We start from the raw sequence: 26326 nt of genomic DNA, 5'->3' as shown, positions 1-26326 counted from the left end.
TCTGTGAGTTCAAGACTGGCCCATTCTGCATTGCAGAGTTCAGTCCTGTCAGGGCTACTAACTACTTACTACTGTCAGGTAGTAAGACTCCGCCTTTTGTTGTTAAGGCATTATGTGGCTAGAGTGGTGGCCCAGCAGTTAGGAATACTTGCTACTTTGCTACTTTTTTTTTTTTTTTTTTTTCTTTTTTTTGGTTTTTCGAGACAGGGTTTCTCTGTAGCTTTGAAGCCTATCCTGGAACTAGCTCTTGTAGACCAGGCTGGTCTCGAACTCACAGAGATCCGCCTGCCTCTGCCTCCCGAGTGCTGGGATTAAAGGCGTGCGCCACCACCGCCCGGCTTACTTTGCTACTTTTGCAAGATGATCCAAATATTGGGTTGTTGCCGGGCGGTGGTGGCGCACGCCTTTAATCCCAGCACTCGGGAGGCAGAGGCAGGCGGATCTCTGAGTTCGAGGCCAGCCTGGTCTACAAGAGCTAGCTCCAGGACAGGCTCTAGAAACTACAGGGAAACCCTGTCTCGAAAAAACCAAATATTGGGTTGTTAACAGCCATGTTGTTTGGCTCGCTCCACATCCTAACTAGCTCCAGCAGATCTGGGCTGGACTCTGTAGGTACCTGCTCTCATGCCCATACCCTACACATAACTAAAAATAAAGTACTTTTATTTTTTCTTGAGGCTAGGCAGTGGCTCACAGAAAGCTGAAACAAGGCTGAGTTTTGAGGCCAGCCTGGGCTATGGAGTGAGACCATTAGAAAAATTAGGGGGGCTAGAGAGATGGCTCAGTGGTTAAAAGCATTGCCTGCTCTTCCAAAGGTCCTGAGTTCAATTCCCGGAAACCACATGGTGGCTCACAACCATCTGTAATGAGGTCTTGTGCCCTCTTCTGGCCTGCAGACATACACACAGGCAGAATATTGTATCCATAATGAATAAATTAATTAATTAATTTTAAAAAAAGAATAGAAAAATTAGGTTGGGTAGGTGTCAAATTACTAGACACATAGGGACTCTGTGACAACATAGCTGGTTATAGTGGGAGGAACAAAAGGAAGCAGCGTACTCTTACTCTTTATTCAGAGAGGAATTATATCCTGTTATAATCCATCTGCTTATCAGAAATACAGGGAGTAGGAGAGAGAAAAACGAAAAATGATGAGATCGTATAGCCATAATTATATATTTTCTCAAAGAAAAGTCCATTTTCGGCCCGCAATAAAGGGCTTTGAGCACTCTAAAATGTTAAGTTTTACAGTGTTGAAGAAAATCATTGAATACAGAATTAGAATGGGATTACATGGGGGGAAAAGAGCATTTAGAGAATATTGACGGACCGGGCGATAATGGTGCACACCTTTAATCCCAGCACTTGGGAGACAGAGGCGGGTGGACCTCTGTGAGTTTGAGGCCAGCCTGGTCTACAAGAGTTCCAAGATAGGCTTCAAAGCTACAGAGAAACCCTGTCTCGGAAAAAAAGAACAACATTGACTTATTGATAAAGTAAATCAGCATGGATAAAACGAGAATGTGTGAGTTACCTCGACTGCTTGAGGAAATGTAATAAAGATAGAAGCTCTTCTGTAAGATAGCCTTAGTTTCTAAAGTCAAAGAGTTGCAGCTTAATATATATTGAATGAAAGGCAGAACATGATGTAGTGTGTCTGGTATAGGTCCATTAATAGAAGCAAAGTATGTTAACTGCAAAGGGTTCTTGAGAGGTCCACCCTAAGCTGTTTTAAATAGGAAAATCTGCGCGTGATGACTGTCAACTGGAAGAATTTAATTGAACTTTATTGCTTTGTCTGTATCTGTTTTGGTCTGTTTTACTGATAAAGAATTTCCAATGTATATACATATATGAAAGAAGCTTTTTGATCAACTTGCCAATCATACTTCGTGGCATTAAGTTACTAGAGACATGAAAATTAGTTCTTTCTTTATAAAATAGCTTTCTGAAATTGTTAAAACTTTATTTTCTATTTGTTTGTTTTTGGGTTTTTTGAGACAGGGTTTGTCTATGTAGCCCTCAACTGTTCTGGAACTTGCTCTGTAGACCAAGCTGACCTTGACCTCACAGAGATCTTCCTGCCTCTACCTCCTGAGTGCTGGGATTAAAGGTGAGCACTACCACTACCCAGCAAAGATTATTTTTTTAAAGTAAGTGTATGTGTGTGGCTATATTATATATGGGAGAACAGCCAGAGGCATCAGGTCCTCTGGAACTGGAGTAAGCTACCCCACATGGGTACTAGAAACTAAAATTGAGTGTTAATACTTGCAAGGCAGACACTTTATTACTTATTTTGTTTGACCGTTAAGTCTGGGTCCTGTTGACTGTCCTAAAACTTGCTATGTAAAGCAGGCTGTCCATGCAGATCATAAAGACTGAACTATCTTTGCTTTCTGAATGCTGAAATCAAAGGTGTGCACCTCTGTGCCTGTCTTCTTTTTATTTTTACTTATACTTGTGTGTTTGTGTTTACGTATGTATCGCCCATATGTCTAAGGGTACCCTCAAAAGTCAGAAGAGGGTACCATAACCAGCTGGAACTAGAGTTACAGGTAGTTGTGAACTGCTAACCAGGCTTAGTCCTCTGAATAGTGTTTCTTGGTTGCTCACCCATTTCTCCAGAATTTAATAATTTACACATTCTTACTGCATTATAGAAAATTTTAAATAACTCAGTTTTAAGTCAAATATGGTTGCTTTTGAAAGTACAAGTTTTTTCATCCAGGCAGTGGTGGCACACAAAAAATACTAAGACTCGTGAGTTCAAGGCCAGCCTGATCTACAAAAGCTATTTCCAGAATAGGCCCCAAAGCTATAGAGAAACCCTGTCTTGGAAAAACAAAAAACAAACAAAAAAAAGTATAAGTTTTTTCAAGTTTCCTGTGTCATAAAAGGCCATGTTCGTCCTCCTTGGCCCCTGGAGATATGGGGGTCTCCCTGTCCAGCCTGAGTTGGTCCTGAAGTTGCATGCTCTTACTTTATCTTCCTGAGTGCTAGGGTCACAGGTGTGTGCCTCCATGCCCAGTTTAGACAATCTTTGTTGGCCATTTTTGAATGTTAATTGCAGAGGAGGGGGAAATCGGGCCTGTTAAATATGTCATTTGAGCCAGGTAATGGTGGTGCATGCCTTTAATCCCAGCACTTGGGAGGCAGAGGCAGGTGGGTCTCTGTGAGTTCGAGGCCAGCCTGGTCTACAAAACTAGTTCCAAGACATCCAGAGCTGTTATACAGAGAAACCCTGTCTCGAAAAACCAAAGAAGGAAGGAAGGAGGGAGGGAGAAAGGAAGGAAAGAGGGGGAAAAAATAATTTGAAAATTTACTGGGAGTGAATTTGCTAGTGACATTTTTGTTTCTCAGCTTTTGCTATAGCCAGTTTTTCTTGAAGTTCAAAGTACGTTTTTCTAAAGCACTTTATCATCTCTCTAGGATAGCTAGATAAGCATTTTCTAAGAACCTCTTAGTAGCTAGATTATTGTTATAAAAACCTTCCTTGTGAAATAAACTGCATGTACTTTGTCTTTAAGTCTTAAAATGGAAGTTCAAAAGTGAGGTCAGGATGACCATATAAGCATTTCCTGGAAGAACTCAATGAAGAACACAAAAGTGCTTCTTTCATTCTGTAAGCTACTGTAAAAGTAAGCACATGCAGGATATGCAGGATCCCAGCTACTGATGGAATCTAGGATGATCACTAGAGTCCCCAAGGATTGGAGCTGATTCTGGGCAGGCAACACAGGGAGGAAAACTGTCTTGGCAGAAAGTATACTCACAGCCTGGTGGCACATACCTTTAAACAACAGCACTTGGAAGGTGGAAGCAGGCAGATCTATGTGAGTTCGAGACCAGCCTGTTCTAAATAGATAGTTCCAGGACAGCCAGGGCTACACAGAGAAAACATGTCTCGAAAAATAGTGTATTCACAAACAACTTTTGACACCAGCCCAGATCCTAGGAAGCCTATTAGGCCCCAAAAATCTATTCCAGAAATGCACTAAAATAACTATTCTTGAGGAAGGGACAATAAAGTATCTCCATGGTGATAGTGCTTACTGCAAAGCCTAACAACTTCCATTCAGGGACCCACATGATAGAAGTTGTCCTCTGACCTACACACACACAAATAAATAAATATAATTGAAAGGGGGGGAATGGTAATGAGAGCTAGATGTTTATGTCAAAGTAGCCATGGCAGTTATGAGGATCTGGAAAACAAAAATTTGAATCCAAATAAGGCCGCTCCTTTAGCCTTCTTTTCCTGTCCAGCTTCTCCTCTCATGTTCATATACAATGTGTGTAGGACTCTGGCTTGTGTGAAGCTTCCCTTTCTGCCATAGCCCAGTGAGAGTATATGAACAAATTTTGAGCTTCTCCCTGGCTCCAGGACCCCTAGACAGTGTAGAAGGTGTCATTGAAGTATCAGTAGGATTTGGATTCATGGACTATCAAGAAGATAGTCATGTCTATAATTCCAGGAAAGCTGAGGCAGTAGGTTTGTGAATGAGGCAGGCAGAGCTGATTTAGAAGAAATTTGAAAGTGCTATCTAGAGGATGAAGCATTCTGATGGGCAGAGGAAATTGTTGCAGTTGGGTCGGGGGGGACCTATTCTCTGACACTGTACCTTGTATAGAGGCAAGAGAATAAAGTGTTCTGATCTTAAATTGCACCTGAGTGCCTTGATTTGGTCACAGTGGAACTGCTAAAAGATTGCTGCATATACAGTTCTAGTATGCTAGTGGTGGCCCTGCCCGAACTAGAAGTGGGTATATGTATGGTTGATGGGAACAGTATTGCCTGTAATTTCTGAAAGTGTTGATAGTAATACTTGCTGGTGGGGAGTGCTATGTGAGTGTGTACAGCTGGTGGGGAGTGCTATGTGAGTGTGTACAGGTGTGAAGCAGACAGGTGACTCAGGAAGAGCTGGGGAATATCATAACCTCCTGCCAGCTTCCTCCTCAAAGCCTGGATTCTTGATGGGATCCCATAGAGGAGAGAAATCTGTGTACCATTGTGAGAGCTCTAGTTAGAACAGTAGTGACCCCGAGGGGAATGGTGTTGGGCCATGGTACACTCGCACTGGGTTAAGCTGGGTTAAGCGTCCTCTTCCACTGGTGCCTCCCGAAGTCAGCTACCAAGAGCCCTCTGGGGGCTGGCTCTGGGTTCTCCTGTTGCAGTGTTGGAGGGAAGGAGCTGGGGCAGGGGCTGGCCGAGCTCCCTCCCCGGTTGTGCTTCCTCCAATCACAAGGAAGCGAGTGGCTGCCAAACACACCCCCTCCGGGTGCTGCAGCAGAACGGCCAGGCCCTCTGCCTGGCTGGCTCACTCGCGCTAAGCTCCCCCTCCTGCCATCTTCCGTTGCAAAGCATTTCTGGGAGCTGCATGTGGGTGACGCAGCAGCATTGTTCGCAGGCACAGGAAGCCGCGGCTGAGCTGAAGGGCTTTAGAAGGATCTCAGAGTGCTGCACGCTGCTCTGGGTAGCCTGAAGGGTTACAGAAGGACTGCCCTGCCTTACCTGCTCTGGGAGATTGAGGATTTCAAGTAAATCAGGATTTTCCTAGAAGCAGAAAAGCTAACTCCTTCCGCACAACTTCCAACACAGAAAACAAAACAAAGGCGCTGGGGAAACTTCACCCAAGAGCCTCTGCAGCTCCAGAGCGACAAGAAATGCAAGGTCAGGCGGTTGGTTGGCAAACCCTTTCTGGTTTGGGTGTGTGTAACTGTGGAGACTTTGTCTCTTGGAAGAGGCAGAACTGCCTGCTGGGCGAGTCCAGGACAATGCTTGTGTTACTTGTGTTTCTTGAGCCGTTGTTAACACTTGTTCTCTAGCTGGTGGGATATGCTTTGGAACTGGGTTGCTTGGTTTGGGGGGGATATTTACTCCTTGACCAAGAACCCTCAGTTTTCTTTCTCTTCCTGTGTTCTGTGGGGTGTGGGCCTGTATTTGAATGTTTTCCCAAATGCCTGGAACCTAGATAGGCAGCAGTCTTTCCGCACTCCACCCACCCACACCCCCGCTCCTTGATCCTAAATCCCCACTGGCAAGGGGTGGTGGCTTTTTTATGGTTTCTCATAGGGCCTCAGCTAGAGTCTTTTTTTTTTTTTTTTTTTTCATGAAAGCATTGCAGACTTGGCCCCAGCAAATTTAAGCTGGGAAGGAAATCTGCATTTCCCTCCACACCCACACATACCCCAGTAATTGAGTGGTGTGTCTGTTAACTGCCCCCACCCAGTGCAACCCACAGAGTTTGTCTCTTGAGCCTTCCGTGTGCCCCCCACAAAAGTCTCACAGGTAGAATTAGGCTGTTTCAGTGAACTTAAGTTCCTTTTCTACTCTCTTAATCATAGGTCTTTCTGTGCAGTCTGCTTTGCTGAAAGTGGAAAGTCCCTGTTTGTGGACAGCTCAGTTCTCTCCCGCAGAGGAAATGGGCAGAGTCCTACTCCTCCCCTATTCAAAGTGGGGGAGGGGAGCCATGCACTCCTCAGTGCACATTTTGAATGGACCTGAATTTTTCATCCTAGGGAGATTAGGAGCTGGGACCAGAACCTTGTCCCACGTGGTACCACACCCTGCCTCTTCACCCCCACACAGTATGGCGCTAGCATGAGGCTCTGGAATAGGGTGCCATAGCAACTTGAAGTAAATAAAATGTCTGAAAATGAGATCCGATTGGGGGAAGGTGCAAGGCATCTGGAGATATGGCAAAGGGAGAGCTTAATAGAGGAACCTTTCAGAATATAAACAGGTTTTATGAGCCATAATTCTGGAATTTGGAGCTTAATATTTAGGTTAAGGATGAAAATAATTAAAAGTTCTGATTATGAAAATGCTTGTTAAAGATGACCCAAGTATGCTGATCCTTCTAGGTCAAAGTTTGGTTTTTGGTGAAAACAGCCTATGTGCACTTAAGACAAGGGTAACCTAGACTTGTATTCTTCTGCTGTAGCGCTGCTTTGTGGTTCATGTCATCAAAGGGGGTATTTATTCTGCTAGGGGGTTTGTGATTCAGAGTCTGTTTTAAAGATATGAAATGATTTGTCTCAAAATGAAGTCAACCAGTGTGATTCACATAAGTGACAGTTTCTTACTGTCAGTTATTCCTAAGCCATCCAAACTTTATTAAAAGTCATAAAACCATTGGTCTAAAACTGTTCCTTTCCCCTTAATAGTAATACATGCAAAGCAGACTCTGCTTGCATGTTTGTGTGTCTGTGTGTGCACTCTGTGAACTCCCAGAGGACATGCAGCTGTAATCAGTCTTAGAACAAGTCTGTGTCAGGGGACATAGCTCAGTGGTTGAGAATCAGCCTAGAATGTGCATGTGTGAAATTGTGGGTTCAATCTCCAGTTTGACTCCCTCTTCTACCCAAAAAAACAAGTCTTCTGTTGAACCAGTACATTAAGGTTATGTTGTCTTGCTAATCCAATATTAGCCACTCATTTTGATGCCCCTTTCCTTACATCTACAATTTAAAGACAAAATTAGTAATAATTGATGCTACAGAACAGTGTCAAAGTAGCCAGGCAGTGGTGGCACCGAGGCAGTGGTGGCGCACTTTAATCCCATCGCTGGGGGGGAGGGGCAGAGGCAGGTGGATCTCAGTGAGTTTGAGGCCAGCCTGGTCTACAGAGAAAGTTCCAGTACTGGCTTCCATAGCTTCTGAGAAACCCTTTTTTTCCAGGGGGGGGGTGGAAGTAATGTAAAGTTTTACTGTCCTGTATAGAACTGCTTGAGAAGAAGCACTGTAACACTGTAGGAGCTACTTGCTTCAGTGTATTAGAAAATATTAAGATGTGGTATTGAGCGAAAGAAGTCTTTATCTTGCTTGTCTGTGGTGGAACTTGATCTGTAGATCTACTTCCTGAGTCCTAGAATTACTGGCTCGTGGCTGTACAGCCAACCAAGGTTAAAGTCTTGATAGCAGTCCGAGGTTCTCTTTCATTGTTGTTTACTTGATTTGCTATAGCCTGTAGCAGGCAAAATGCAGCAACCTACTCCTCTTTGTGGTGCTGAAGGGGGCAAGGGTAAGACTGGCTTTTGTGTTCACCATACTCAGCTTTTTCCTTTTCTTTGACCCTTAGATTTTGCTGGAGGAACTTGCCAGTAGTGATCCCAAGTTAGCCCTCACTGGAGTCCCTATAGTGCAGTGGCCAAAAAGGGATAAGGTAAGAGACTTCCTTTTGATCTTCAAGCCACTTAAGTTTATTGTGTCTTGATCATTACCATCCATTCTGAAAAGACAACTAGAGGTAGATGGGATTCAATGTCTTGGTAGAGTTGGGCAAGGTGGCAGAGAGACTTGTGGATCTCTCTGTGTCTGAGGCCAACCTGGTCTACTTTGTGACTTTAGGACAGCCAGAGCTACGTAGTGAGACCCTTTCTCACAAGAAACAACAAAACCCTGATAGGCCTGCATGGTGATACAGGCCTTTCTTTGATCCCCCACTCAGAAAATAGACGAAGAAGGAGTTCGGGGCTACATAGCAAGACCCTGTCTTAATGAAAATAACTTCTAGTCAATCATTACTTGGTTCTGTTCTGACTCATAGTTCAAGGTAATTGGCCCTCTCTCCAGATTCAGAGACTTTGGTATACATTGGTTGACTCCAGTAGATATTTCCTATTCCTCTAACCCAGAAATTCAGCTAAATATGGTTTAACGCTAATTTAAATCAGTATATATGTATCTAACACTAGAAAGTGGTTTGTTTGTTTGTTTTGAGACAGGGTTTCTCTGTGTAGCACTGAGTATCCTGGAACTCTATAGACCAGGCTGGCCTTAAACTCAGATCCGCCTGCCTCTGCCTCCCCAAGTGCTGGGATTAATGGTATATGCCACCACTGCCAGGCAGACTAGGTTTTTTTGTTGTGGTGAGGCCATAACCCCAACAATTTACTATCCTCCTCTTTTTACAAATGGGGGTCTCACAGAGTATATACAAAGCTGTCCTTGAACTCATGGCCTGCCTTTGCCTCCTATGGTCTGGGATTACAGGTACATTACCATTATACCCAGCTAAGATTTAAAAAGAATTTCCATCAGTTAATTGTCTTATTTTTTTCGTGCCCTTGTAGCTTTCATCTTACATAAGTTTTTTACCTTACTGTCTGTGATAGAGTTGGTGTATTCTGTCTGTCCATGAGCCAAATAAGCCTCTTCTTAGTGTTTCCTAGCTGGCAGTTGCAAAGTCATAACATTCCAGGGGTGTTAAAATTCTGGGATTAAATAATGTCATTAAAGAGACACCTCTCTCACCCAGGCGGTGGTGGTGCACGCCTTTAATCCCAGCACTCGGAGGCAGAGGCAGGTGGATTTCTGTGAGTTCGAGGCCAGCCTGGTCTACAAGAGCTAGTTCCAGGACAGATACCAAAAGCTACAGAGAAACCCTGTCTCAAAAAAAACAAAAAGAGAGAGAGATCTCTTTCTCAGTATAGGAGTCATGTTAGAAAATTGTTAAGAACTGATGTAGAAGATATGGTTCTTACCCTTGGAAAGGTCCCTACCAAGGTAACTAAACACAAGTGCTAAAATTACAAACATTGGCATTTATTCCACTCTTAAATGTTATTAGATGCAGTATAACAAGTTGTGTGATACCATTAGGAGTGATAAATTAGTAAGACTAGTTTGACCTTCCAGGACTTTGCCATCCTGTTTGAGCATATTCTGAGTTATAAAGAACTATGGGAATTTTGGGTCTTTTGGTGACTTCAGTATAAGGTGCTTAACCCCAAAAGCTTTAGAGAGGGTCATGGCTCTCCAAATTGAAAAGGGGTATCGGAGCATTAGGACAGGGGTTGACAAATCTTTCTGTCAATGTTGAAATTCTGTAGCAAACAGTCATGATGTCATAGTTCTGTAACATGTGGAAATATCCATATATACAAAAATAAATGAATATGGCTGTGTTCCAGTAAAAATTTATTTTTAAAAATAGACAAATTTGCCTACAGAAAAGAGTTTGCCAAATCCTAGGCCAGGTACACTGCCATGTAAATATTCTGCCTGAATATGGTTAACCTCGCTGCATTCTTTTTCCAGCTGAAATTCCCTACCAGGCCAAAAGTAAGGGTTCCTACCATTCCCATCACAAAGCCTCACACCATGAAGCCAGCTCCACGCTTAACACCTGTGAGGCCTGCTGCTGCCTCCCCCATTGTGTCTGGAGCCAGGCGGAGAAGAGTACGCTGTAGGAAATGCAAAGCATGTGTCCAAGGAGAATGTGGTGTCTGCCACTACTGCAGGGACATGAAGAAGTTTGGTGGGCCTGGACGCATGAAGCAATCCTGTGTCCTCCGACAGTGCTTAGCAGTAAGTGATCTTCTGGGTAAAACAGTTTTCAGTAGTGGTGCTGGTGCTAGAGGAACTGTGTAATGCGTAAAGTCAGAGAGGCTCAGCTAAGATGGAGTTCCTCTCTCCCTGAGTTCAGAAGGAAAGTATCTACTAGGGAAAATAATCTAATATTTTGGCTGTGCTCATCTAATGTTGAAACAGCCCCAGCATTTGAAGAACAATTCACTGTTTTCTGTCCCCTCCTTAATAAGAAAGGACCTATGAGGCCAAAGGCAAGCCCCCAAAGAGTGAATTAATTGCCTCTGCTGGTCTTTTCTTAGTACCTTGCCCTGTGCATCCCAGGTAAACCAAGTCTCCATCTTCATTTAAAGGAAACATGAAATTTAAAAATTCTGAATCTGGTCTCCTGATTTTTGTTCTCTTGTAGCCCAGACTGCCTCATTCAGTTACGTGTTCTCTCTGTGGAGAGGTGGATCAGAATGAAGAGACACAAGACTTTGAAAAGAAACTCATGGAATGCTGCATCTGCAATGAGATAGTTCATCCTGGCTGCCTCCAGGTAAAGAGATGCCTAAAGGCCCTTGACAGAGAGTAAGACACCTATCAGTTGAGGCTGTTACCATCTCTACTGTGGACATTCAGCTCCCTGTCACAGAGGAGAGTCATTTAACATTAGCCCCTTGTTCTTTGTATGTCTACTTTGTATCAGACTGTGTGATAGTTTGAGGATAGAATACAAAGTAGACTACTAGTTCATGTCCCAGCTAACAGTGAAACCAGACTTGTTTGAGGATGCTTCAAGCCCCCAGACATCTCTGCTATGTCCTTTATATATATATCTCTGGATGTGCGCTTGTTTGGAGCTCATGATAATAGAGATTTAGTTAAAACTCAATCTCAAAGATGGAATTATGTGAGCTAGCTTAAATTTTATATTCTCAGGGTGACCCCGGGTGGTTCTGATATGTAGCCAAAGAAGAGAAGGCATGCTTTACATTGATTTTTTTTTTCCTAAATCTTTATGACAAGTCTGTGAAATTGTATCTGTCAAATGTAGGTCTCATGTTTATGAGTAACTGGTGTGGTAACATAGACCTATCGTCTCAGTTACTCTGAGGTGAAGAAATGGCTTTAGCCTATGAATTTGGGGTCATCCTTGATAATACAGACCCCAATCTCAAAATTGGGTAGATGGATAAGTGGGTGGGTGGGTGGATATGCATGGGTGCTGGTACTTTGGCTTTGACAGAAAGTATTAACAATTAAGGACTTCCACCTAGTGAATATGAGACATTGTCAGTGATGGTCATCTGCACAATTTCAGAAAGATTAAAATGTGAAAAATAGCTTGTTGGTGGTGGCTTACACCTTTAATCCCAGCACTCGAGAGGCAGAGGCAGGTGGAACCTTGTGAGTTCCAGGACAGCCAGGGCTACACAGAGAAACCCTGTCTTGAAAAACCAAAAAAAAAAAAAAAGAAAAGAAAAATATGTGTGTTGATTGATAAAAGCTAGATGTAATTGGCACATGCCTGCAATCCCTGTACTTGGTAGGTTCAGGCAGAAATAGTCTAAATTTAAGGTAGCCTGAGCTACTATACTACTATAGAGACTCTGACTCAAGAGGGCATGGGAGAAAAAAAGAAAAGAATTGGTAAAGTAGTACCTCCCTGTGACAAATCGTTAATAGAGAGTTGAGTACCACACACCTCTGAAGAGCTTTCTTTTTGTTTTGAGACATCCTGTGTAGTTAAATTTGGTCAGAGTTTACTTTGTAGATTAGGCTGACCTTGTGTTTTCTGAGATCATCCTGCCTCTGCCTCTCCCTCCCAATTGCTGAAATCCGGGCAAATGCCACCATATCCAGCCATAAACATTTTGAATTTAGTTCTTAATGCAAGCCAAGATTTATTTTATTATATCTCAAGCAATTAAGTTGATACATTGTATCTACATTTTACAGTGGAGAACCCTGAGTTACAGAGATTAAACTATTGATCTCTGTATCTCGGTAGTCATTAGTTTGCACAGATAGCGGTCAGGTCTGGTGCCATTGAAATGAGATGTTTAGGAGAGGAAACTTAACTCTGAACTGGCCCAGTCCCTGAAAAATCTCTGCAGGGAGCCTAGAATCAGAGTACCAGTGACTGGCAGTGGGTGTTAGTGTTGCTTGTTGTTCAGTAGCTCTTAGTCTTTAATTCCCATGTAGACTAGTGTGTTTAGAAATAGTAGATGGCAGAGGAGACTAACTTTCTTTTAACATCTCTATATGCCTGTAGATGGATGGAGAGGGGTTACTTAACGAGGAATTGCCAAATTGCTGGGAGTGTCCAAAGTGTTACCAGGAAGACAGCTCGGAGAAAGCCCAGGTAAAGGAAATGTTGAGTCTGGTAGGTTGCTGTGCACTCACTGGACTTTACAATAGCATGGGCTTTCTCTGATTCAAGATTTTTTTTTTCCTGTTTGTTTGTGGGGGTTTTTGGCTTGGTTTGGTTTTTGCTTTTTTTTCTTTGTTTTTTGTTTTGGTTTGTGTTTTTATTTTGTTTTGGCTTTGGGGTTTTGCTAGTGTTCTTGGGGTTTTTTGTTTTAGTTTTTGCTTTTTGTATTACTAGGTACTGTTCCAGTAGGGATTCCTGATGTCCTTTTTATTCTGTAGGGTACTAGAAAGGCAGGAACCATCCCTGGGTTATTGATTTGGAGAATTAGGTGTGTAACTTTGTCCTGAGGAATGTAACTAGTGGAGGAGGCAGGCTGGCCTGTGGTGCTGTTACATACTAGATTCATACACTAGAGTTTCCGGTTAAGCAGGTTTACTTTTTTTCCCCCTCATCTTTACCTCTTTGTTCTTACCTGCCCCATGCGCCCAAACATGCACTTTAGAAGCAGTTCCAAAGCCACTCCACAAGAGAGAGTGGAGCTAGCTTCATGACCTTAGTCCAGGGCAGCTAAGGTTGTTGCCCTAATGGTCACCAGTAACATCATAGGGCCTAAAGGACTCTGGTTATTCATACTGGCAAGGCTGGACCTGTTGAGGGCACAGACAGCAAGTGATGACTACTTACTGTCAGTTCTTCAAGGACCCTGCACAGTCATGAGCAAAAAACATAAAGGAAATTGCTTGTTTTTTTTTTGTGTGTTTGTTTGTTTGTTTTTTATTTCTTCCACTTGGGCTCTGGGGCAGTTGAAATTTTAGTCAATATTTTTTGTTGATTTGGTATGTTGAGACAAGGTTTCACTGTGTAACCTTTGCTGGCCTGGAATTCAACTATGTAGATCAGGCTGGCTTTGAACTCACAGAGAACCATCTGTCTCTCCAGTGCTGAGATTAAAGGTGTGTATATCATGCCAGGCTAGTTGAAATATTTTTAAGAATGAGGGTTTGGGCTGGAGAGATGGCTCAGCGGTTTAGAGCATTGCCTGCTCTTCCAAAGGCCCTGAGTTCAATTCCCGGCAACCACATGGTGGCTCACAACCATCTCTAATGAGGTCTGTGCCCTCTTCTGGCCTGCAGGCATACACGCAGACAGAATATTGTATACATAATAAATAAATGAATATTTTAAAAGAGTGAGGGTTTGTGGAGCTGACTACTCCTAAAGTTCTCATTCCATTCTTGAACTAGTAGCTTTTGAATTTGTCTTCACTAGTGCAGTTGAGGGTGGCAAATGCTGTTCCTATTGCATTTTAATATGCTGTAAAAAATAGTTCCAGAACAAAGGTGATCATTTCCTCCCCATGTAAAGAGCAAAAGAAATATAGACCAGGACTTTTGCTGGCAATACAGTGTCTCCTTATGGAAAATCCGATTAATAAATCGGATATTTGATTATAAATAGGGTATTTGATGACATATGTTGACTGATTTTTGTCTCAGCATAGTCATGGTAGGAACCATAATTGTAGGAACAGACAGGCATCTGGAAAGCACGGGTACTACAGCGTGACATCTGGGCCTTGTGGGATTTGGTATTCTTTACCATAATCATAGGCAGATCTCTGCAGTGGCAGGGTTCCTCATGGACAGCTGAATTGAGGTTCTGTAGAATTGATAGCTGAGAAGCAGTGAAATCTGATACTTCTTTGTTCATGGTTAGATGAGCAATTTTTCTCTTATCAACATGGATGCATCACTTGATTGTGAAAGAGCTAAATTAGAGACATAAAGTTACACAAAAGTAGAGTTGTAATGCTAAAATAGTTTCTTACCCAAAGACATACCCAAAAATTGAGGTGCAATGAATAAGGTAGGGTAGAGAATCAAGAAACCTTGTGTTCTAGATTTTAGTTCTCTGTACTTGACACAAACCTTTTCTCACAGATCTGTTTCCCAAGTGACCATATAAGGATTTTGTGTTCTGAAATCAGCATTCTATGGCCTGAGTGTGAGTTCAGTTGCTGATCTTGGTAGGCTGAATGGGCAGCAGTGACCTGCCTTCTCTCAGGTTCTCCTTATTAACTTTAGAAGGTTTAGAAAAAAAAAGGAAGCACTGGTATTTCTTTTCTGGGCATTTTACAGAAGCGGAAAATAGAAGAGAGTGATGAAGAAGCTGTGCAAGCCAAAGTCCTACGGCCCCTGAGGAGCTGCGAGGAGCCCCTAACACCCCCACCTCACTCACCTACTTCCATGCTGCAGCTCATCCATGACCCTGTTTCTCCTCGGGGTGTGGTGACTCGGTCATCCCCTGGGGCTGGCCCCAGTGACCACCACAGTGCCAGCCGTGATGAGCGCTTCAAACGGCGGCAGTTGCTGCGACTGCAAGCCACAGAGCGCACCATGGTACGGGAAAAGGAGAACAATCCCAGCGGCAAAAAGGAGCTGTCTGAAGTTGAGAAAGCCAAGATCCGGGGATCGTACCTCACTGTCACGCTACAGAGGCCCACCAAAGAGCTCCACGGGACTTCCATTGTGCCCAAGCTGCAGGCCATCACAGCTTCCTCTGCCAACCTTCGCCCAAATCCCCGTGTGCTGATGCAGCACTGCCGAGCCCGAAACCCCCAGCATGGGGATGAGGAGGGGCTAGGGGGAGAGGAGGAGGAAGAGGAGGAGGAGGAAGATGACAGTGCAGAGGAGGGGGGTGCAGCCAGGCTGAATGGCCGGGGCAGTTGGGCTCAGGATGGAGACGAAAGCTGGATGCAGCGGGAGGTCTGGATGTCTGTCTTCCGCTACCTCAGCCGCAGAGAACTTTGTGAATGTATGCGAGTGTGCAAGACGTGGTATAAATGGTGAGCAGGGATACAGGGGGTCAGGAATAGGGGCAGGGGAGTAGGTGGCAGGTCTTCTGTATTAGTAAAGGGACCTAGTCTGTGGGTGCTGTTAAAGATGTAGTCCATTGTACCTGCAGATGTTAGTGGAATTTGACCCTGTTTCCTTCTCTCTGCTGGGGAAAGGCAAACTGATAAGGGATGGCTTGTTCTAAAATGTAGGGTCTTGGAGGTTGTAAGCCTGTCTTCCCTCCCCTAACTTACCCTGTGCTGCTTGAGAGTATGACATGCTAGGTAGTGGTCCAGTATTTAATGACAGGATTGCACCAGGAGGGATGGACAGACTTTCCAAAATGAATTTGAAGGTGCTCAAATCTTCCAGTTTTGGTATTCATTAGTGTCTCCACCTCTAAGTTCAGCTTCCAGTTTGAATTATTCCCCCAAACTTGAATTCTTATTCCTTCAACAAGCAGAACCCAGTTCTGAAGCTGATACTTAATTATCCTTCCTAATGGCCCTGTCTCCAATTGGACAGACACTTAGTGGGGACAATCCCTAGAGCTAATGATTGATTAAATTGCTGTGGGACATCGTGAGGCTTTCCATATGGGAGTATATTTTTTATTTTGGTCACACTCGATTACTATTGTTCCCAAATTTGGTGTTCTGACCAAATATATATCTGGGAGCTTTTTAGAGTGCAGTAGTATATACATGTAATCCCAGCATTCAGGAGACAGAAGCAAAAAAGAGTGGATATGGGGGAGGAAAACAGATCCCCACGCCTGTTGAATCAGATAGGTCTAGCAGTGTGTTCTGGCATGTTGCATATTTATTTATTTAAGGACTTCTATCATTGATATTTGGTGTGCTATCAGTGAGATTTTGTCAGTTTAATAACTTGGCCAATACAAAGTTATTTCTTGAATTAGAATTAATGTGTGATCTACCCATATTCTGTTCATTTCTTTTTGTCAAGTAAGCGGGCCTGCCAGGCTCTACTCCTTGGTTTTCAGGCCAAGGCATGTAAGGCTCCTATTACATATTAATCTCCTTGTCCCCTGCCAGGCAGGCTAAACTCAGGAGCAAGGACTATAACATTAAATAGAAGCCTGCATGATATGGTACTATCTGTGGACTGCAGTAGAAAGGCCTCTGCCTTTCAGTTTTAGACTGGTCTGGCTGATGTCAAGGTAGCAGGGAAACAGATGTCTGAGTATGGAAGAGGTCTCTCTAGACCGATAGAGAGCCTTATTTGGCCCAAGACAGTAATAGGCTCAAAGCAAGATGTGATGTAGTGTTGCTCAGTAGCATCCTTGATCTCCCTCAGCTGTGACAAGGGAAAGAAGCAAATCAAGGCATTCTGAGCAGTAAGAAATTAAGAAATTTAAAAATTAAAGTAGGCTGGAGAAACGGCTCAGCGGTTAAGAGCAGTCATTGCTCTTCCAGAGGATCCAGGTTCAGTTCCCAGCACCCACATGGCAGCTCACAACTGTCTGTAACTTGAGTTTCAGGGGATCTGATACCTTCACAACAATGCACATAAAATAAATTTTGAAAATTATTTTTAAAAATTAAAGTATTTTTTAAAATTGATTAAATGTTCTGCACATCTTTCAACAAAAGTCATACTGTTTTAGAACACAGTATACTATTGTGGGACTACCTTAACCTTGATTTGCAAGATGTCTAGTTATTAAAAAAACAAGGCAGTTTTTACCTGATTCTATGGCACAAAATGAGTGATCCTTGGTTTTCTATAGAAGGTAGAGGAATGGCCTTCAGGTATTCTGCCTTTACCAGAAGCCTTCTAGAGAGTGCCTTTGACAGGAATATCAAATTGGTTAAATTCTCTTTCCTCTTACAGGTGCTGTGATAAACGACTTTGGACAAAAATTGACTTGAGTAGGTGTAAGGCCATCGTACCCCAAGCTCTCAGTGGCATCATCAAGCGCCAGCCAGTAAGCCTCGACCTTAGTTGGACTAACATCTCCAAAAAGCAGCTGACGTGGCTGGTCAATAGGCTGCCAGGTAGGTGAGCAGAGGACCAGCAGAGGGGATATTAGGCTGTCATCAACACTGCTTTAAACTAACGCAGTGTAGTTTGAAGCTGAGGCAGCAGTCTTGTAATGTGGCTGTCTTTCCGAAAAGCAAGAGATAGCCTTTCCCAGGGCCACTGAGCCTGCCAGTCTCTAAGGCATTGCTGGATTGGTGACTGCACTAGATGCAGAGAATGTTTGGGTTGCTGCTCCAGCCCAGCACATTTCCTGAGCATAGAAGAAGAAACTTGGGTCTGATTTTGCCTCCGTCGGCCCCTGTTAACCCTTCAGTATTTTGAGATCCGAGAAGGACAGAAACCACACACAGCATCTGTTGCTCCAATAGAAACTAAGCAGTTGGGTGTTTACTTTCCTTGTATATGGATGTGGGTGGGTGTGCATTTGTGTGTACATATACATTAGAAGTTGGTATCAGGAACCTTGAATTACTCTCCCACTTGAGGCAGGATCTGTCAGTCACACCCCACAGCTTTCATGTGATGTAGCTAGTTTTTGATATACCGTTTGTGGAGATCCCGTCTCTTTTCAAGGCTGTAATTACTAGCAGACTGTCATGTCCACCTGACATTTATGTGGTTTCTGGGGATATGGATTCTGGTCTTATTTGAATGGTAAGTACTTAGCCATCTCCCTAACCCCATCTCACTCCAGCAATTGAGTTTTTTGTTTGTTTGTTCATTTGTTTGTTTTATTTTGAGATGGTCTCACTTTGTGTTCTTAAACTATGATGAACTCAACAGAGATCTGTCTGCCTATGCCTCTTAAGTGCTGGGATTAAAAGTGTGTGCTACCACACCTTGCTCTAACAATTATTGGTTGTTTTGTTTTATGTTTGTTTTTTCCTTCAAGATGAGGTTTTTCTTCGTAATCCTCGCTGTCCTGGAACTCAGAGATCCTCCTGCCCTTGCTGGGATTAAAGGAACGCACCACCACCACCCTTTCCATTAGTTCATTTTAACACCAAAGTAAAAGCTGTAACTTGGAGGCCTAAACACCATGGCAATCTTTAGACTTGGTTACTAGAGCTAGAACATAGTCCTTCCTTTAAGACTAGAGATCCATTTCTTTTGCCCAGAACAGCTGGTAACTGAGACTTTGAATTCTCTAAATGTAGAATATGATGTATGTCTGTTTCCATTTGTTGCAGGACTGAAAGATCTCCTCCTAGCAGGCTGTTCCTGGTCTGCAGTCTCTGCCCTCAGCAGCTCCAGCTGCCCCCTTCTCAGGACCCTTGATCTTCGGTGGGCAGTAGGAATTAAAGACCCTCAAATTCGGGACTTGCTGACTCCACCCACAGATAAACCAGGTATGATCTGGGCCTGCCTATCTGTATCTGTCTTCGTGTAGCTTTCTTTTTGGACAGACCTTGAAACTAAGGCTAAAATACAGAGGTTATATATAAGCAGATAACACCCACAAACAGGAGGCAGTTCATTCTTTGCATTTAGTTCAGACCCAGAGAGCATAAGCCTGAGAAAGTCTTGTAAGGCTTCTGGGTCAGAGTAGGAAATTGAAGTTCTTTGTATGCTGGACTGTGAAGAGCATAGGCCCATTCCACACATCACCTTGAAAGTGGGGCATACAATCTGATACTGAGAAGACAGAAAACTTAACATTGTTTTCTAGAAACATTGTTTACTCCCTATGGGAAGGGTTAAGTGTGGCAGTTCTGCTTAACCCTAGCAAGCATATAGCTGCTGCTACCTAGGGCTTTGGTAGAGAATTAAAAGTTTTGATCTAAGATTTTGGTTTGATTTGGTTTGGTTTGATTTTTGAGACAGGATTTCCCTGTAGCTTTTGGAGCCTGTCCTGGAACTTGTGCTATAGATTAGGCTCACCTTGTACTCAAAAAGATTCACCTGTGTCTGCCTCTCGGGTGCTGAGATTAAAGGTGTGTGCCACTACCACCTGGCATAAACTTCTTTTTTTGCCTGTGCAGGTCAGGACAATCGAAGCAAGCTCCGGAACATGACTGACTTCCGGCTGGCAGGCCTTGACATCACAGATGCCACTCTCCGACTCATCATTCGCCACATGCCCCTTTTGTCTAGACTCGACCTCAGTCACTGCAGCCACCTTACAGATCAATCCTCCAACCTACTCACTGCTGTCGGGTCTTCCACTCGATACTCCCTCACAGAGCTCAATATGGCAGGTATGCTTGGGATATTAGGTGGTTTCTTTGCTTTCTGAACTAAACCATGTTTGCTTATTGATTTATATCTGAGGTGCCTCAGTGGTCCCCATGTCACGTGGTTCACAACCACTTGTAACTCTAGCTTCTGAGGATCAGACACCTTCTTCTAGTCTTTGAGCACCTACACACACATTAGCAAACACACAAAAACAGCTGGGCATGGTGGCACACACCTTCAATGCCAGTATTTGGGAAGCAGAGGAGGGTAAATTTCTTGAGTTTGAGGTCATCGAGGTTTACATAATGAGACCTTGTCTCAGAAAAATAAATAATAAATTTTGAGAATGTACATCTTGGCCAGGTTTTGGTGGTACATGCTCTTGAGAGACAAGGCAGGCAAATCTCTGAATTTGAAGTCAGCTTGGTCTACAGAGTGAGTTCCAGGACAGCTAGGCTAGGCCTACACAGAGAAGCCCTGTTTCAAAACAACAAAAAGTTTACATCTGCAGGAGAACAAGAGACTTCTGTTCCTTTTTAACCAAAAGATCTCAAAAGCAGGTAATAAACTCAGATGCCTGCATGTATGGTTGCCATCCAGCTGTAGTCTGGTTAGCCAATGGCCCCATGCTGCTCACTCGCCCATGGTGCTTGCAGGAAGGCAGCAAGAGCCACAGTGCTTATGGCACCTGTGGTCTCTCAGCATGTGACAAAATGGACTTTGATTTAGCATTTTGGAGAAAAGTAGAACTGAATGACAGAAATGGGCATCTGTGGCTACATGTTTGTGATCTTTCTTCTCTTGGACATGTTGCCCACAGGTTGCAATAAATTGACAGACCAGACCCTGTTCTTCCTAAGGCGAATTGCTAATGTCACCTTGATTGACCTTCGAGGATGCAAACAGATCACTAGAAAAGCCTGTGAGCACTTCATCTCAGACTTGTCCATCAACAGCCTCTACTGCCTGTCTGATGAGAAACTGATACAGAAGATTAGCTAAGACATGCTCAGCCCGGACTGAACAGGAAAATCTTCCCCTGCCTTCCCACCAAGGAGAGTCTCTCCCTGCGCAGGTTCTGAGGCCAATGACACACTCCCTCTCTGCTCTCTTTTCTCTGAGCCCTTCTCCCACAGGTGGGGCAGAGAGGATGGTGGACACCAAGGTCACTTGCTTGCTCCTCTTTCTCCCAAGGAAAAGAGAGGAGAGGTCGATCAAGGAGAAAGCACAGGCTGTGCTGTCCCAGTGCCTGCTTGCTTGCTCGTCTGCCAGCTGAGAAGCTGGACTCTCAGTTTGGGGGAATTTGTGCATTTTCACCTGCACTGGGCCAAGAGCCCTTCCTTCTCACCCATGGTCACCCAGCAGTGCCTGGTTCTGAGCAAACTCTAGGGAGGAAGGTCTGAGCAAACTCCAGGGAGAAAGGTGGCCTTGTCTCCCTAGCCAGGTTCTCCTCATGGTGTCCGTTGCGTGTCTCTCCTCCGTTATACTCTCCCAGCTTCTGCAGGAGGGGCCAACAGCCCTAGGAACACCAGACCTGGCAGGTCTCAATGGTGCTGTGAGGTGTCTGAAGCGTTGTTCCATGTCTGTGCTAGCCCCTTTTCTTTTCCCTGGGCTTGATGCTGTCCAACACTCATGCTCATTCACATAATATAGTCCCCATTCTGCCACCACCCCCCTAAACTTTCCCACTAGTCTCTGAGTTTATTGTTGCACTTACTGGGGTTATTAAAAGCTCTTCCAAGGAGCTGGAATTGTACCCCCAGAGATGCTCCATTTTATTGCCACCCAGGCATATTCTAAGACAGGCATCATCTCCCCTCCCCACTCCCAAAGCCAACTGCCCTTGTCCTCTTTCCTGCCTGAACAGGACTTTCCTAGAATGCGTTGTCCTCAGATGGAGCAGTCTGTTTCCTCAGGTTTGGGGAACAGAGGACTGGTTAAGTCCCCACCTGCCTCCAGGCCAGGTTCCTCTAGGCCTCTGGTTTAGCATAGCCCTCTGAGACCAGGCATGTGTACAGCCTAGCAACTCACTGACCTGGTGCCTTTTAAGGGGAGTCCTGATTGGAAGCCAGTTTCCTGCCCTCTGCCTGCAGCCTTGGAAGTGTGTGTGCATGTGCCTCTGTGTGTCTGGCTGAGTGTGCTGCGCGTGTGTGCAGGGAAGGAGGGGAGCATGGTGTCTCCCACTCCACCACCCTTTTCCAAGCCCCATCAGCTGCCCCCTTTTACTTTGCATTGAACGGCCTGTCCAAAGATCCTCTCTCTAGGGCAGCAGAGAGCTTTTTGCACTTTAAAAGAAAAAAAGAAAAAAATGGTCGAATTATTCTGGGTCAATATTTAGAGTGTGAGGAGATGCTCAGCAGAGGCCTGTGGCCAGAGTTTATCAGTGATACATGCAAATTTGCACTCTGCTCCCCATCTGTAGGAGATTGATAGCACAGCCTTACCCCCGCCTTCTCTTCCCCTAGCCATACTCCTTCCCACCCTATTTCCTGTAATCCAGCCTCAGGCTTTCCTAAACTCCATCAGGAGGGGACAGAGCCCAGGCCACCATGAGTCTGAAGTGTGAACCGCCCCAATGAGAGATGCTAACTGCACCCTTGCCACTGCCAAAGCAATAGAGGCAGAAGCACCCCCCCACACACACACCTTTGCCACTTAGCAGAGCTTTGACCCTGGTATTAACCAGTTATTTTTCCAGGAAAACTGGGTTCTGGCAAGGGGTGGCATTGTTTCTTCCAATCTGCTGATTCTCTTGGCTGCACCTAAAAAACAGTAGTCTGCCTCCATGACCCTCTGCCATTCCATTGGTCTTCAGGACCCCGGATTCTGGGGCTGAAATATTGAGGAAACGCCAGTGACTTATTCCAGAGTGCCTCAATTAGGGGAACTTCTGTAAAGAACCCTGGGTGTTGAGCAAAACCTTATTAATATTATTAATGACCTATCATTAGAAGCTTCCTGCCTCTTTTTTTTCTTTTTTTTTTCTTTTTGGTTGCTCCTGTGGAAAATACTAAAATTACTAAGTTTTGTTTGTCGTCTTTTTATAAAAGGGGAGGTGGAGAGACCCCTTCAGAGCAGGGATTGTGCCGGGAGAGAGTGCCTCTGACCTTTGGGACAGTTCATCCACAGAAATTCTAAGCTGATGGCTTGTCTGGGGTTTTGGTCTTTGCATTTAGGTTTGGAAAAAGCAAATGTTTTACCACACAGAAATTCGTCAGCTGAAAAGGGAGCTCAGGATGGCAGCAGATGGACTGATGCCCTAATTGGGTCTTTCTTTTCTTTAGAACTATGAGGGAGAATGGCTTTTTAGAGGTGAGGGTTGGTCCTTGCAAAGGAGAGAAGTGTCTCTGGGGGCAAGAACATGTACGTTCATAGTCCTGCATCTACTCTGAGCTGTGGTCTTGCCAGAGCCTGGCCTCTTCAGACTGTAGGATCAGACCTCTGCCTTCATCTTTCCACATATTGGGGCAAAAAACCACAAAGGAAAGGAAGAAAATTATATATATATATATAACTATATATATATAATATAAAATCACTTGGTGATTAAAAAATAACTGCTCAATAAATAAAACTCCTAAAGTCACTATGTTTAAAGGGTTTGTTTTTGGGGGGGAGAAATATTGTAAATATATATTTTTTTGTTGCTTATTTAGAGTCAATCTCCAATGTTGTGCTAAGATTTTTAAATTAAATGTAAGCATTAAGGGAATGAGTCTTAGCTACCAGCTGACACATTGGCATTATTTTGGGTCAGGGAAGGAAGGAAGCTAGTTGGGCTTTGTTTTCTAAAAGTTCCCCACTTGGTTTTAGAAAGAGTAAAGATGTCTTTCTTCTGACACTTGGGAGTGGGAGATATTTGTGTAATAAAATTTTTAAAAGACAAAAAAGAAAGAAATAGCCTCCAATGAGAAATATTTTGATTTGGTTTTCTTTTTTGTTTTTGTTTTTAAATAAAAATACTTTAAAAACAAAAACGAACCCCTTTCTCCTTTGGTGTATGTGAATATCTAAAAGGATGAGTCAGAAGGTCATACAGACATGTCCAGCCAAGGCCATAGAGTGCTGGCCCCTCCACTCTGGACAGACACAGCTGTGGCACTGGCAAAAGTCTGTACTTAACTAGTTTTCTTAATGTCAAAAAGCAGTACTTTCTTCATTGAGGAAAATTTAAAAACTTTTTGTGTGTGATTGCTAGCATGTACATATGCCATGGCATGCATGTTGAGGTCAAAGGACAGCTTGAAGGAGTTTTTTGTCACCGAGTGGGTTGTCAGGCTTTGAGGCAAGTGCCTATATGCCATGGCATGCATGTTGAGGTCAAAGAACAGCTTGAAGGAGTTTTTGTCACCGAGTGGGTTGTCAGGCTTTGAGGCAAGTGCCTTTACCCACTGAGCCATCTCTCCAGCTCAAAGCAAACTTGGGCAGTGAGAGGATTTCTTTGTATAACCACTCTGGCTGTCCTAGAACTAAATCTGTAAACCAGGCTGGCCTCAAATTCAGAGATCTACCAGCCTCTGCCTCCTGAGTGCTGGGATTAAAGGCATGCACCACCACTGCCTGGCCCTAATGAATGGATAAGTATTTTATGTGCTGAGGTTAAACAGGCAGTATTGGAACAGTGCCTGGGATAGCTTGGGCATTTCTCATCTTTAGCCCCAGTAATGAAGACCAACCTCCATATGACTAAAACCACAGACTAGGCCCCTGCTTAATATTAGTGCCAGCCTGAAGCCTCCAGATGGGCTGTGGTTGGCATTTACCCCTATTATCTAACTTAGCCATATAACCAGATCTGTTGCTTAGTAAATTGAGAACTAGTTCTCACCTCTAGACAAGCACTGCCTGCTTCCAGAAATCATCACTGGCTCAGGAAGGTTGGATTCTTACATTTCCTACTGCCCTGAACTGACAGCTAAGGCTTGTCTAGTTCTGTTGTATGCTCCAGAAACAGATAGGACATTGTGTAAGTTGACTTATAGTTAAGTTTCCTGAAGAGGAGCTGTTTGGGTGTTAGAGTAAGTTTTGCCTCCGTTGTAGCACCTCATCCTTGCTACCACTGTCTAGGACCTCAGCAATAGCCTCTAGTTGAGGGTCTTAACCTATGTAAGCTACGATTCCTTTGGGGTTTCAGACAACCCCACAGGGGCCACCTAAGACCATTCGAAAACATTTACATTACAGTTCATAAACTAGCAAAATTAGAGTTACGAAGTAGTAGCAACAAAAGGAATTTTATAGTTGGGAGTCACCACAACATGAGGACTGTTTAAAAGAGTCACAGCATTGGAAAGGTTGAGAAAACTGCTAGTCCAACTCAATAGCAAGAACATTTCAATGATTGTCCCAGGTGCTGCTGCTTCCTACTTAAAACTGGTGTTTTAAGAGATGACTTGCTGGGTAAAGGCACCTGCAGCTAAGCTGCTTTCAATCCCTGGAGCCCGTGTGGAAGAGAACTGACTCCTGCATACTGAACTCTACCTCCACAAACAGACTATGGCATGCACACAGCACATACATGCATTTTTAAAATGTTGAAAAGCAAGTGTCCAAGCAGTGGTGACTCGTGCCTTTAGTCCCAGCACTGAGGAGGCAAAGGCAGGCAGATCTCTCTGAGCCCAAGGCTAGCCTCGTCTACAGAGTGAGTTCCCAGATAGCAAAGGCCTGTTTCAGAACAGAAAAGGGAAAATAAAGATATAGTGACTCATGTCTTGAACTTGGTTACTTCAGAAATTGAGGCAGGAGGATCAGTGGACATCTAAGACCACAAATACTTTATATATAGTATGATAATCCTACTCTGTCCTATTTAAGGTAGGAAATGGGGGGCTGGGGAGATGGCTCAGTGGTTAAGAGTGCTGGCTGTTCTTCCAGAGAACCCTTTCAGTTCCCCATAAGCATTTCAGGCAGCTCACAACTGTCTATAACTCCCAGTTCAAGGCATCTGATGCCTCTGAGGGCAACTACACTCATTCACATGCAGATACACATGCCTTAACACACAATTTAAAATAAGAACAAATGGAAGTTCTCATTTTAGCCAGGTGGTGGTGGTGCTTACCTTTAATCCCAACACTCAGGAGGCAGAGACAGGCTGATCTCTGTAAATTCAAGGCAAGCCTTGTCTATAGAGCAAGTTCCAAGACAGGGCTACACAGAAACCCTGTCTCAAAATGTTTTTGAATTTTTTATTAGGGTGTTTTTGTTTTGTTTTTGGAGACAAAGTTCTCTTTATGTAGCCCTGGCTGTCCGAGAACTCATGTAAAACAGGTTGGCCTCAAAGTCATAGAGATCCACCTGTCTCTACCTCTCAAGTATTGAAATTAAGGTGTGCACCGCTATAACTGACTAGCGTGTGTTTCCTGCATGAATGTCTGTGTACCATGAGCATGCATAGTGTCCATAGAGGCCAAAAAAAATAAACAGATCCCTGAAACCGGAGTTACAGATTGTGAGCCACCACATGGATGCTAGAAATTAAACCCAGGTCTTCAAGAAGAGCAGTCCATGCTCTTAACTGCTGAGCCATAACCCCAATACCTGATTTGTGTTTGTTCTCAAGCGCAGTGCCCTCAGAGGTCAGGAGAAAGCACTGATCGCCACAAGCTGAAGTTGGGAGGCTGTGAACTGT

The 26326-nt window shown here is 43.9% G+C and overlaps 1 protein-coding gene across 1 annotated transcript in view; it reads left to right on the top strand.

Moving 5' to 3' along the window:
• Positions 1–23281, top strand: part of Kdm2a (lysine demethylase 2A) — a 76062-nt gene extending 52781 nt beyond the window's left edge. Inside the window, 9 exon segments of the mRNA XM_038328341.2 lie at positions 8087–8170; positions 10048–10317; positions 10727–10858; positions 12578–12667; positions 14815–15521; positions 17368–17531; positions 18708–18866; positions 19500–19715; positions 20516–23281. Of these exon segments, the coding sequence (XP_038184269.1) occupies positions 8087–8170; positions 10048–10317; positions 10727–10858; positions 12578–12667; positions 14815–15521; positions 17368–17531; positions 18708–18866; positions 19500–19715; positions 20516–20697 (2004 nt within the window). The 3' untranslated portion in view covers positions 20698–23281.
• The last annotated feature ends 3045 nt before the right edge of the window (positions 23282–26326 follow it).

Source organism: Arvicola amphibius, chromosome 1 (assembly GCF_903992535.2).
Source record: "Arvicola amphibius chromosome 1, mArvAmp1.2, whole genome shotgun sequence".
NCBI lineage: Eukaryota > Metazoa > Chordata > Mammalia > Rodentia > Cricetidae > Arvicola > Arvicola amphibius.
Note: the sequence above shows the minus strand (reverse complement) of the source record. Positions and strands in the feature narration are given on the sequence as shown.